Raw genomic sequence first — 13,177 nt, forward strand, 5'->3', positions numbered from 1 at the left:
CAATAAATTTCTCTCTCACACTGCCTTTGCCACATTGCATGTATTTTGATATATTGTGTTTTTATTTTCATTTGCCTCAAGATATTTACTAGTTTCTTGTCATTTCTTCCTTGACCCACTGGTTGTTTTAAGAGTGCATTGTTTATGGATTGTTGATTTTGGACATTATCCGTGATGCCCAATGGATGGAGGTGGCTGAAGGGTACAGTGATTGAGAGGCAGAAAGGCAAACTGTGGTGTATACATATGATGGAATATTGTGCAGCTGCTTAAGGAAATGAAGTTGTAAGGCATACAGCGAAGTCAGTGAATCTTGAGGACATTATGTTGTGCAAAATAAGCTAGAAACCAAAGGACATATGTCGTATGGTCTCTTAGAAAATACTTATAAGAAAATTGGGGCCTAGATTGTAACCTCTTAGAGCAGTCATATTTATTCCTGAGCTTTAAGTGTTATTTCTAGATTTTGAGATGCTGTGCTATATGTGTATAATCTGATAATTCCCTGGAACTTTGGGTACCTGTGTGGCACTTTTAAAGCTCAAAGTTGGAGTTCTGCAGCTCTGAAAGTCAACATTGGTACATACAACAACTGTTAAAGAAACAAAAAGGGATCAGGCTTCGATTAGAAATAAGAACGAGGCCAGTCTGGTTGGGACTAAGGTAAGTCAGAATACAGGGTAAAGGAAGACAGTATTTGTATTTTAGAACTTCACCTACTGTATGAGATCAAAGGAAGAGAGCTTTATTTTGTCCACAGCCTAAATTTTCTATAGCAAATAATAGAACTCATCCTGTCTGGATAGTTCATTTAAAGAATCCAAACACATGGAGCCATTCATCTCTTGGTGTCAATTTCCTAGTTTCACTAATAATACTATGATAAATTAAGATAGCTTTGGGGGAAGCTGGGTAAAGGGCACATGGAAATTCTTGGTATTACTTTTGCAACATCTAGGTGTATCTAACATTATTTCAAATTAAAAAGCTTATGTATATATGATCTGATGGATAACCTGGTGTTTTCTAAACAGCTGTCACAGCTGTGTCTTCTGTTATAGAAAGAAAGCAAGTAAATCTGAAAACAGGAGAGTGGGGACAGAATGGGAACAGAGGTCCACACATAGTCTTATTCAGCTTCTTGCTTTTCTCTTGCTGCTTTCAGAATTCTCTTTGTCTTTGGCATTTGACAGTCTGATTAGTATCTTGGAGTAGATGTATTTGGATCTTTTCTGTTTGGGCATGCTGCTCTTGTTGGACAATTCATTGCTATGATTTATCAGTTTTGCCCCTTTCACTCATCCCAGGCTGGTGTACAATGTGCATCTGGTCACAGAAGTCCCTAAACAGTTGTTTTAGATGGTTCCTGGCTATTTTCTAGCTGCCCTAGAGGGTGAACTAAATCCCACACCTCTCTGTGCTGCTGTCTTGCCTTACCACTCTCCTGTTTTCAGATTTACTTGCTTTCTTTCTATAACAGAAGACACAGCTGTGACAGCTGTTTAGAAAACACCAGGTTATCCATCAGATCATATATACATAAGCTTTTTAATTTGAAATAATGTTAGATACACCTAGATGTTGCAAAAGTAATACCAAGAATTTCTATGTGCCCTTTACCCAGCTTCCCCCAAAGCTATCTTAATTTATCATAGTATTATTAGTGAAACTAGGAAATTGACACCAAGAGATGATTTTTAAGAACTGAAATATATCAGGTTAGTATTTAAGATATTTAATTAAGCTTCTGTTTCATATTTTATTTGAAAAACATGGGATGCCTTGTACATCTCTTAAAGCTAGTTCCACAGTTTGAGTGAGTTTAATATACAGCTCAGTCATTTTTTTGAGGCACTTTAAATGTAGTATCTCCCTTAATTTAAACAGTAGTCCTATGTAGCAGGCTTCCCTGTATCAATTACTTCTGTTTTACAGGCTTACAAAGGTTAAACAAGTTGCTTGAGATCAGCTACCAGTTGTCATTGTCTGGGACTGAAATCCAAGCCTTCAGAGTATGGGTCTGGTTTTTCTGTTAAACCCTGTATGTGATAACTGCTTGTGGATACATTTTCTAAGAATGGAAGCAGTTTCCACTGATGTGAATATCTTTGGAGTTGTTTGATACTACAGTGAAAGAATAAGAAATGAGTTACCATCTACAGGGCCAAGGTTTTTCTGAAGTTAAATACAATTTTTTTTCCCACTTTTTAACTATGAAGTTTTTCTAGACTCATAGTTTTGGCTATTCAGGATTCTGTTCCTCCTGTCCTGTTATGTTTTTTAGGAAATTAATATGCTTGTTAAATTCCTGTGCATTAAAAGCTGGAGGTTGTTGATAAGGGGAGATCACTTTACCATCTGGGCCAATTTTCTTATTTGTAAAATGAAAACTGGAGCCTGTGTTCCCATGCTTCTTGGGAGTCAGTGTTAGGATTAATTAAATCTGTGTTTCCTAGACTTACCACACCATGTTATAGATTTTTTTGTTTTCTTGAGCCACTAGTGAAAATGTACAGAGATAGAGAGGATTCTTGGTAGAGAATTCTGGAACCAGTATATTTGATCTGAATAAAACTGATTTTTAAATTTCCTTTTATTGAGGGGGGGGGTAGTGCATGGGCCAGGCCAGGAATCAAATGATTTTTAATCTTTTTTTTTTTTTTGAGGGCAAGAGGAATGGTCTGGGGGTGAAGTTGATTTAGAGTGTAGCAAAAATGTTGAAAAAGAGAATCAACCGTTTGTTTTTTCTCCACTAGTTTGAACAGGGACATAGAGAGGCAGTATTGAGGCTAGGCATTCGAATATGGATTAACATGCCCTAATATAGTGTTTGGGAAATGTTGAATCAGGTTTTTACAGAGTTCTCTAGCTGTCCTGTCCAAATGCAGCTGCATGTGCCTTTTGTGCCATTTGAATTGTGGCTAGTCCGAATTGAGTCATTCTGTCTGTGTAAAAAACACAGCACCAGATTTCAAAGACTTTGTATGAGGAAAAAATATTGTAAAATGTCTCATTGTTTTTGTATTGATTTCATTTTGAAATGATTATATTTTGAATTATTAGGTTGAACAAAATATATTTCTACAATGAATTTTTCCTGATACTTTTTATTAATGTTCCTATTAGAAAATTTATATGTGTAGCTCACATTTGTGGCTTGCGTTATATTTTTGTTGGGCAGAACTCTGTAGCTACTAGGTTTGTTAGTAGCTTGTGTGACTGCCAAGATCTTGATTCCCCTGGTCTTTGAGCTAGCTAGTCTTGCCAGTTTCCTGAGCCCCTGAGCTGGTAAGAAGCTTCTAATTACTCCAACATGCTGACAAATTTGTTTTTTCTCTATGTGCATGTCGGGAACATTGGATTCTAGATGTTGAAATTTTTTAGCAGTCAGAAGTTACTGATTATTCTTGCTTGTTGGAGAAATCTTTATATTTTTAATGTCAGGAGAGGATGGAGTTTACTTTAATTCTTGAGTGACATGAATAATTATTTATATTTCACTTTATTTCTGGTGTGAAGGATATTTGAGTAACTCAGAACAAGTCCCATTTTAAACTTTCATTAGAATCCTGTTCTGAAGAAAAAATTCTTAATGAGGTGTCTTTTTCAAAAAAAAAACTTCATTTTTAGAATAGTTTATACTATCTCTTTACACTTTCTCTAAATATAAAAGTTTTTGTATGCTTCTCACCTAGTTTCCTCTATTAACATGAAAGTTCTGTTTATAATCTGATTTTGCAAAAATGTACTTAAGTTTACACATTACTGAGCTTTTTGTTCAGAAGTTCCCAGGTTTTTCATTAGGCTTATTGCTTCAGTTTTTGGAAGTTTATGTCTAGTTATTGATATATATATCAGAAAGTCATTTTTATTGCAGACTTGAAATTCAGAGACCTGTAGGTCATCATTAATAATAATATTTACATATTCTTACATAATCTTAGTGTTGATTAATCACTGTAGCCTTTTTATTTCATAGATGTAAAGAACCTATATCCATCATCTTCTCATTACACAAGAAATTGGGATAAATTGGTTGGTGAGATCAAAGAAGAAGAAAAGAATGAGAAGTTGGAGGGAGATGCAGCATTAAACAAATTGTTTCAGCAGATCTATTCAGATGGTTCTGATGAAGTGAAACGTGCCATGAACAAATCATTTGTAAGAACATAAGTTTTATTTTCTAATATTATGGTAGTAAATTTTAAAAAATATTAAAGAATGATAATTGGTAATTTGAGATCTTTTTGAATGGGCATTGTCTGAACATTTCTTCTTTCTCTCAGTAGTGTAATTGCTGAGGAAGTTTGGAGACTTGTAGTTGCATATCATAGAGGAAATGAAAAGCAAGTGATTTACTCGAGATATTTTTCATCAGTGAGTTAGAATTTGGAAGGCTAAGGAATACCAGGGTTACTGTGGGTGATGCGATATTATCACAATAACTGAATGAGTGCCATTATTTACCTTCTAGAATCATGGATAGTCTCAATGTTGGAAATCGAAGAATATAGAAGGGAAACTTCCAAAACAGTGTTTTGCAAATGTGAGATGCACATTAATTATTTGTTGGTCCATTAATAATTTCTCCACTGATTAAGAAAATTCAAGACTTCTCAAACTGTTTGCCAGGGCACATAACTACCACCTGAATTGGGCTTCAAGTTCTGAGATTTTTTGGGACAGGTCATTACTGTAGAACTATTTATATTATTTTGCTTGAAAATTTAGGTATTTGACTTTTACCTGGAAGTGGCTCTGGAAATGTCATTTAAAAAAATGACTTGTTCTTAACTGTGGTAATATATATATATATATATATATATATATATATATATATATATATATATTATTGTTTTATATATATATATAAAACAAAAATGATTTTAACCAGTTTAAAGTTAGTTATTGACACTAAGTACATTGATAATACTGTGTAACTTTCACCGTTATTTCAATACTGTTTTTACTGTAGTAGGCCAAAACTCAGACTCATTTGACAACTCCCCTTTTTTTTTTCTCCCCATTCCTGGGTAACCACTATTCGGCTTTATGTCTCTGTGACTGCTGATTCTGGGTATTTCATGCAAAAGAAATCGTAAAATATTTTGTACTTTTGTATTTTCTTGTTTTACTCAAACTGATGTCTTCAGGGTTCATCTGTGTTGTTGGATGTGCCACGACTTCACTTCTTTTTGTGGGCTAAAAAATATTCTATCTTCTGGATATACCACATTTTTTTATCCATTCTGTTGATTGACGCTTGCGTTGCTTACACCTTTTAGCTGTTGTGAATATTGCTTTGATGAACATTGATGTACAAATATCTGAGTCACTGCTTTGAATTATTTTGGGTATATATCTAGGAGTGGGATTGCTGGGTCATATGGTAATTCTGTTTAACTTTTTGAAGAACTGTCAGTTTTCCGTGGTGGCTGCACCATTTCACATTCCCATCAACACTGTATGAGGGTTCCTGTTTCTCTGCATGCTCACCAACACTTGTTATTTTCTGGTCCAGTAATAGCCATCTTAGTAGATGTGAAGTGGTATCTCATTGTAATTTTGTTTTGTTTTAATTGATATATATTATATATTCACATACCATGTAATCATCCAAAGTGTACAAATAATGGTTCACAAAATTATCATATAGCTGTGCGTTTATCATAATCGACTTTTTAATTTTTTGTGAAAAATAACATATAAAAAAGCAATGAATTTCAAAACACAACACAATAATTACTTGTAGAGCAGATTTCAGAGTTTGGTATAGGTTACAATTCCAAATTTTAGGTTTTGACTTCTAATTGCTCTAAGATACTGGCTAGAAGAAATACCAGTATAAAGATGCAGCAGTCATACTATTTGTTAAACCCTGCATTCTCTGTATAACTCCGTCATCACCTCTGATTTTTCTCCCATTCTTTAGGGGTATTTGGGCCATGCCCATCCTAACTTTTTCAGTTTGGTAGGGGCTATTGATAATACGGGATAAGGGAATAGAACTAGTTGATTTTCTGAAGAGGCCGCCTCTTTACATTTCAGAACTTATCTGGTCCAGGGACCCCTCTGGAGGTTGTAGATTTCTGGAAAGTTACCCTAGTGCATATAACCTTTGTAGAATCTTATGTAACGTCCTAGGTGTTCTTTAGGATCGGCAGGAGTGGTTTTGGTTGGAGTTTGGCAAGCTATGATAGGTAGCAGTGTCTAACTGAAGCTTGTATAAGAGTGTCCTCCATTAGAGTTAGTCTATTATACAAACTTGTCACATTTAATTCAGTCTTTTTATTTGAAGTCTACCATGTGTCCAGTCACTATGCTTAGATCTAGGATATATAAATATAAGTAAAATATGCTTCTGACTTTGAGGTGCTCTCAGCTTTAGTTGGAATCAGATAAAAGAAGTCAGACCTGTAAATTGAAATAGTGCAATGTAATGCTTATTACAACCCATAATAATCATGCTCATACAGAAGACAAAATCTACAGGGAATAGACTACTGATTAGGGACATCCAAAAAGGCATCTCATTCAAAGAACCTGTGTGAGAGAGCTTGGCAGAGAGCTTTAGGGTATGGGGCTATATTGAGGTACAAGTCTAATAGTAGGGTTTGTACCTTATATGTCTGCCAGTAACACAACTGATTATTTCTAAATGTTTGAATTTTAATAATTCACACTGCTTTTGCTTTGATTCAAATGAGTGAGTTTTTTATTGCATTAAGATAAAAAGTTCCCAAATGTCTTATTTTAAAATGTTTTTATGAATATGTTAGGGTTGTTGGAAGGGTAGATGGTAAATATATAACTAGTTCTTCCCTGTGACACTGACTTTGTGTACCTGCATTGTACACCTTGATTAAAGAAAAAAATTCCAGTATAAACTTGCATGTGTTTGGTATAGAGGGAGCAAGGAATTAAGAAAGAGCTGTTCAGTTATGTCCATCCAGCTAGCATAGAAATTGTGTACTTCATCTGTTCTTTACTGTCCCCAGCAAAAGAGATTACAGTGTAATTTTCTTTGGGAGCCAATTTCATTTTCATTTGAAGGTGGCCTTGTCATATGTAACTTTATGCTGATTGGCACAGGAGGGGACGTGACAATTTATATGGCTGTGTGTGTAACATGATGCTCCTACCAAACTCTTCAGAGCTTCCTTTTCAGATTCTGTGGAACATGTTAACCTCTGACAAGCTCTCAAGATTAAATAAAAGTATTGTTTTCTTTATATTTTATATTGTGCCAACATAGTTTATATTTGGGGATCTTTGATTGGAACATTTCAGAAGAATATGCTATTTTGATTTTATAGTTCATGAATTAATGAGTTTTTTCCTTTATTGCAGATGGAGTCCGGTGGCACTGTTTTGAGTACCAACTGGTCTGATGTAGGTAAAAGGAAAGTTGAAATCAATCCTCCTGATGATATGGAATGGAAAAAGTACTAAATAAATTAATTTGCTATCACTGTATTGCGTATATTCACCTGATGCCCATTGTGTACAGATACTGCTTTCTTGAATTTGGAACACTGAATATCTTTTTGCAAGATTTTATCTCTTTGTGCTTTAGAATTATTTTCTTTCAAGTATCCTGAGTATCTAATGAAGAATGAAGATCATATTTTATCACTTTAGGATTTCAGACATGCTGAAACTGAATGAAGTCTTATTTAATACAGGATAGATTAGTTTTGCCTAGTTGTGGGAGTGGAAAAATCTTTAATAGGTTATCTCGGGGTATTGCCTTATTTTTTATGCAGTATTTTGTTAATCTTTTAGACTTGACAACTTTGGGTGAGCATAAATTTTTCAACTTCAGTGTTATAATGTGTTTGCTTTTAAAAACTGTTTTTGAATGGAGTTGTAAATATAATTTTTCTATGAAGAAGTTTGGCTTATTTACTTTTCCTTAAGTTTTTAACGAAAACTTTGAGAAATTACTTATCACAGGAGTTCCCATTTGGTTCTTTTTATGGGAAATCTTTATAATTGTGCTAAGATTTTCGTCCTTGTCTTCTCAACTCCTATATAAAACATTCTTGAAGGGTAATTTTGAGGTTGGAGCAAAGAGAAGGCTAGGAAGAGCTTAACTCCATCTCCTGCTGTCTTTGTTCACAGGTTTCCTGAAATTACTCCTTGGTGGGGTTTTTTGGGTGCTTTTAAAATTTTTTCTTGGAAAACATTTCTGTTTTCATGACACCATGATTACTTTGGTTTCAGTGGTTTAGGGTGGCTGTTGGGATAATAATATATTCATTTACCAACTTTGTGCTGAGAATAGATAGGTACTCTGGGAATACAAGAACTAAAATACATGATTATTAACTTTAGAGAGCTTCTAATTTGGCAGATAAGAGAAATTTAAAGAATTATGGAATTGCTGAGTACTGAATTCTGACAGTAAATACAGTTTCTGAAGCAAAAAAGGTATTCTGTGGTTAAAATCCTTTATGTCTCAGCAGTTTTAAAGCATAAGCCATGGATGATCTGCAATCCTGACTTTGTTTCTCACCATAAGCGTCCTCAACCAAATGACCCCAGAGAATGGTTGTTGTTAGGTCTTGCTATCGTTTTTGTGGCAAGGAATTACTCTGCCCTCAGACCTGAAGGTAGAGTGATTGCAAGGCAAATTGGTTATTATTTCATCCCCTTCCTTCTAGTCTTTTAACATGAGATGTAGGAGAGCTCTTCGGGAAATTGGAGATGGATGATACTAGACCAAGCCCAGACCTATTGTTATATCTTGTGTAAGCACGTTGGTGTTTTCACTTGTCTTTCTGCCCACTTAGAGCTATAAGCTGCTTTTTCTCCCAGCATGTTAAAGAAAAAGGCAAAAATAAGATTCTTGCTAATATAGATCCCTAAAATTTTCTCCTTATGGACAAAAGGTAGTGATTTTTGTGTTGTTTAATTTTTCTCAGAATCACTACTGCTAAGAAGGAGGGTGGGAAGGTTTTGTGGCAGAGGCGATAAGTCAGGCTAAATATGCTGAAGATTATGTAACTAGCTAGTGGGAAAGACTTGCCAGAGCTAAGATTCTTGCTTGTAGTGTAGTGCTAATAAACCCCTGATTTTGTTTCTTTATCTATAATTAATCTTAGAGCTATAATTAAAAAATCAGTGATTCCAAATAAGGAAACATTTGCCACTTAGGAGTAACTTATTTTTTCTTCCATATGGCACTAAGAAACTAGAAGTCTTTTTTCTTCCTTTAAATTCTTGTGCTACATTTTGTTTACATTTAAAAGGATACATCATCTACTGCATTCTTATCCATGGCTAGATTTGTATAGTACTGTAAGATTCAGAATTTTACAGTGCTACAATGGGTTGCTAATATACATGACTAAAAGCATTATAATTTTACCTGCTATAAATAAATCAGATAGATTTATGGTTCAAGAAGAGAATTTGAGAAATAGGCTAGACTGTTGTCTTAAAGTACTACCTAAAGTATTGCTCCTTGTTCAGTATACTAGTTAATTAAAATTTGTAATCCTCCAGAAAGTTAAAAAAAACTTCATTCTGATTAAGAGAGTCTTAATGCTATCCTTGTTCTTTACTATTACAGCATACCTATTAATTGGTTTTATCTAGGCTTTCATTTTGGTTCTCTTAGTGCTTTAGTTAACCTTTGTTTCTTCAGAATAGGTATTTTTTTCTCTTTGTATTTATTTTCATTTTTAAGGTACAGTCCTGGGATACAATTTTTTCTTGAGATATCATCTGTTCTCTTGATTTCTGTAATCATTTGTACCTTAAGGACTTCCTTCTTTTTATTCCAGAATTATCAAAGAGAATCTTGACTGAGGTAATCCACTTTGACCTCTGCTGTCTTGTAATCACTGTAGATGCCTGTACTGCAGGTCTGAAATGTTAAGGTCAATGTTGATAATTTTCTGTCTTATGTTGTTTATACCTATTTAGAGTTGGTTGCACACTGACACGTTGAGTGTCAACATTGGCAGTTACTGGGCATTAAAGAAATTTTTTTCCTCTGTCTTTAAATGGAGTAGAGAGAATCAAGGGTGGCTTGCATTGATAGTTACAACTTTGTTATTAACATTTGCATTCCTTAGATTTGCAGATATTCAAGACATTGAATCATTATTGTCATTATCTCCCAGAGTCATTGGAAGAACGTTTAAGTTTCTTGTCAGGCTAAATATATAGGGCAAGGGCAAATAATTGGACTGTTCTCTGAACATTTTCTAGATAAATTTCAAATAAGCATTTAAAAAGATGGTATGTCCCTATGCTTATTGTAAATAGTTCAGATAGGAACTTTAATCAATACTTAAATATTTTTTGGCTATCCTTTCCCTCTTTACCTTCCTTTTTTTCCTTTCTCAATTACCTATCTCTCAGATTAGATAATCGATCTCTGAGATATAGCACTGATATAGAGCAGAATTGCTCATTAATTTACCATTTGATCAGCCTAATGCACTTTAATTCCATTGGGGTCTTTCTTGTCCAGATTAGTGTGCATCTCTCTTATAGCTGTTAGGGAAATTTCTAAAATTTCTGATTGATGGGCTTTCTTTTTCCCCCTTTGTTGTTGTTGTTTGTCTTTTTTTTTACTAGAGCTACTTTGTAACTAGTGCTAAAGAAGAATATGTATACTCATTTCTGCTAGTATAGCCATTTAAGAGTTTGGATTTCAGTTATCTGTGCCCTAGAGGAATGAGGGAAAGGAAGTAATAAAAGGTAAAAGGTTTGAATATTGGTCTCTATGGAAGGAAGGATATGTGTAGTTTTAAATAAGAGGAATTATCAACATTGATCTGCTTTCCTTTGTCTCCAGTTGTTCATTTTTTATTGTAAGGCAGTTTTATACACATCAAGAGATACTATTTTGGAGATGTCTGGAAACTTGTGGGCAAATTGGAGATATTGATTTACTGATAGATGTTGCTATTTGGGGATATTGTTATGATTTGCTTCTGAAATTAATTTAACTCTTAGCCTTTCTTCCTATCTTACAAAACTTTCCTCCAAAATAATTATACACATTGTTAATAACAGTGGTAGCTACTCTGTACTAGCACTTTCTTTAAAGCAGAGTGCTTTGCATACATTACCTCATTTAGAACAGCCGTGTGAAGTAGCAATAGGATCCCATTATTACAGATCAAAACATGAGGACCAAAGTTAAGTTATATTTGCCCAATTTCACTACACTAGCAAGTGGTGGAACTATGATTTGAACCCAGTCTGCTGGACTTGTGAGCCCTGCCTTTTAACTGCTATAATTCCCTTTGCAGGTGAATGAATGAGCAAGCATGTAGTGAATGATTTTTTATCACTAAATCACCTATTTGAAATGAAGCAGAGAATGTGCAACTTGTAAGAATTCTTTAATTCTTCTTGTACATGGTTTGCATAGGTATATTCCTAAAGATCCCAGTATTATCATTATTTCTTATAAAGCTCTTAAGGAATACAAACCTCTTGCCTGTCGTAGAAGGTAATATAAACATGTAGTTTTGATGTTTGGTAAAAGTTCTTTTCCCCCCTCAAATCAAGGTAATTACAGAGAAACAAGACATTTTTACACTGTTACAGGTGTAAAAGGACTGTCATACCATTGCTTTTTTAAATTTTTAAATTGTAAAATATATATATACACACACACACACATATATATATATAAAGCAAAGAAATAAAAAAGCAATCATTTGCAAATCACACTTCAACAAGTAGTTACAGAACAGATCCCAGAGATTGTCATGGGTTACCATTCCACCATCTCAGAGTTTTCCTTCTAGCTGTTCTAAAACATGGGAGGCTATAAACAATATTAAGATATTGATTCAGCAGTCATACTTGTTTGTTAAATCCTATTTTCTCTGTTATACTTCCTCCTTCTCCTTTGATTCTTCTCCCAATCTGTAGGGATCTTTGGGCAATGTCTCTTCTGACTTTTCCATGTTGAGATGGAATGTCAACACTAAAGGATAGGAAGATGTAATTAATTGATAATCCTGGAGAGGTTGATCTCTCTGGGCTTCAGGATTTATCTGACCTAAGAACCCTCTGGGGATTATATGTTCCAGGAAGGCAAACCTAGTGCATGAAACCTTTATAGTCTCAGCTCATGCCCTAGGTGTGCTTAAGAGTCAACAGGAGTGATGTTGATTGAGGCTTAACAAACCATGGCAATTAGCACTGTCTAACTGAAGCCTGCAAATAGCCTCTTGACTCCATTTGGTCTCTCTTGGCCACTGATGCCTTATTTATTACATTTTTCCCCTTTTGTCAGGAAGACATTGTCAGTCCCACATGCCAGGGCCAGATTCATCCCTGGAAGTCACATTCCACGTTGTCAGAGAGATTTTTACCCCTGAATGGTTTGTACTACATGGGGAGGGGGATCAACTATTTTCCTTCCAGAGTTGGGCTTGGAGAGAGACAGAGGCCATATGAGAGCAGCAAAGAGGCTTCCAAGATGCGTCTCTTAGGCCTTGTTATGGTAATCGTAGCTTCTTCCCTATAAAGATAAATTTCATAAGGGTAAGCCTCAAAATCCATAGCTTGGCCTATTGGGAGTACCCAATGGTTGAAAGGGTACCTGGGGTTTCCCAGATGAGAGAGTTTAATAGTTCTGTATTTTTAAAAAAATATTTTTATTGACAAATCTTTACACATACAGTCCATATATGGTGTACAATCAATGGCTCACAGTATCATCACATAGTTGTGTATTCATCACCCTGATCATTTTTTAAAACATTTGCATCACTCCAGAAAAAGAAATAAAAAACCTCATGGATACCTTACACCTTACCCCTCCCTCTCAGTGACTACTGTTATTTCCAGCTACCCAATTTATTTTTCCCCTTATTGCCCCTATTATTTATTTTTTCATATGTTTTTACTCATCTGTCCATATCCTGTATAAAAGGAGCATCAGACACAGGTCTTCACAATCACACAGTCACATTGTAAAAGTTATGCCTTTATACAGTCGTCTTCAAGAATCAAGGCTACTGGATGATTGTATAATGATAAACCTTGTGTTTAATGCTTCTTTTATCTACCTTATGGTCAGATGAGTAAAACATGTGAATTAAAAATAATAAACAGTAGGGAGAACAAATGTTAAAATAAATTTAGTAGATTGAAATGCTAGGATCAGTGAAAGGGAGGGGTAAGGGGTATGGTATGT

General features: G+C 34.7%; 1 protein-coding gene across 4 annotated transcripts in view; it reads left to right on the top strand.

Annotated features, from left to right (window-relative positions):
• SUGT1 (SGT1 assembly cochaperone of MIS12 kinetochore complex) overlaps positions 1 to 7,471 on the top strand; it is a 62,557-nt gene extending 55,086 nt beyond the window's left edge. For all 4 annotated transcript variants that reach the window (XM_077158386.1, XM_077158389.1, XM_077158387.1 and 1 more), the window contains 2 exons: positions 3,980 to 4,161; positions 7,351 to 7,471. In XM_077158386.1, coding sequence (XP_077014501.1) covers positions 3,980 to 4,161; positions 7,351 to 7,452 — 284 coding nt within the window. In that variant the 3' untranslated portion in view covers positions 7,453 to 7,471. The remainder of the gene's footprint in view (positions 1 to 3,979; positions 4,162 to 7,350) is intronic.
• Positions 7,472 to 13,177: the final 5,706 nt, after the last annotated feature.

This window comes from Tamandua tetradactyla, chromosome 4 (assembly GCF_023851605.1).
Source record: "Tamandua tetradactyla isolate mTamTet1 chromosome 4, mTamTet1.pri, whole genome shotgun sequence".
NCBI lineage: Eukaryota > Metazoa > Chordata > Mammalia > Pilosa > Myrmecophagidae > Tamandua > Tamandua tetradactyla.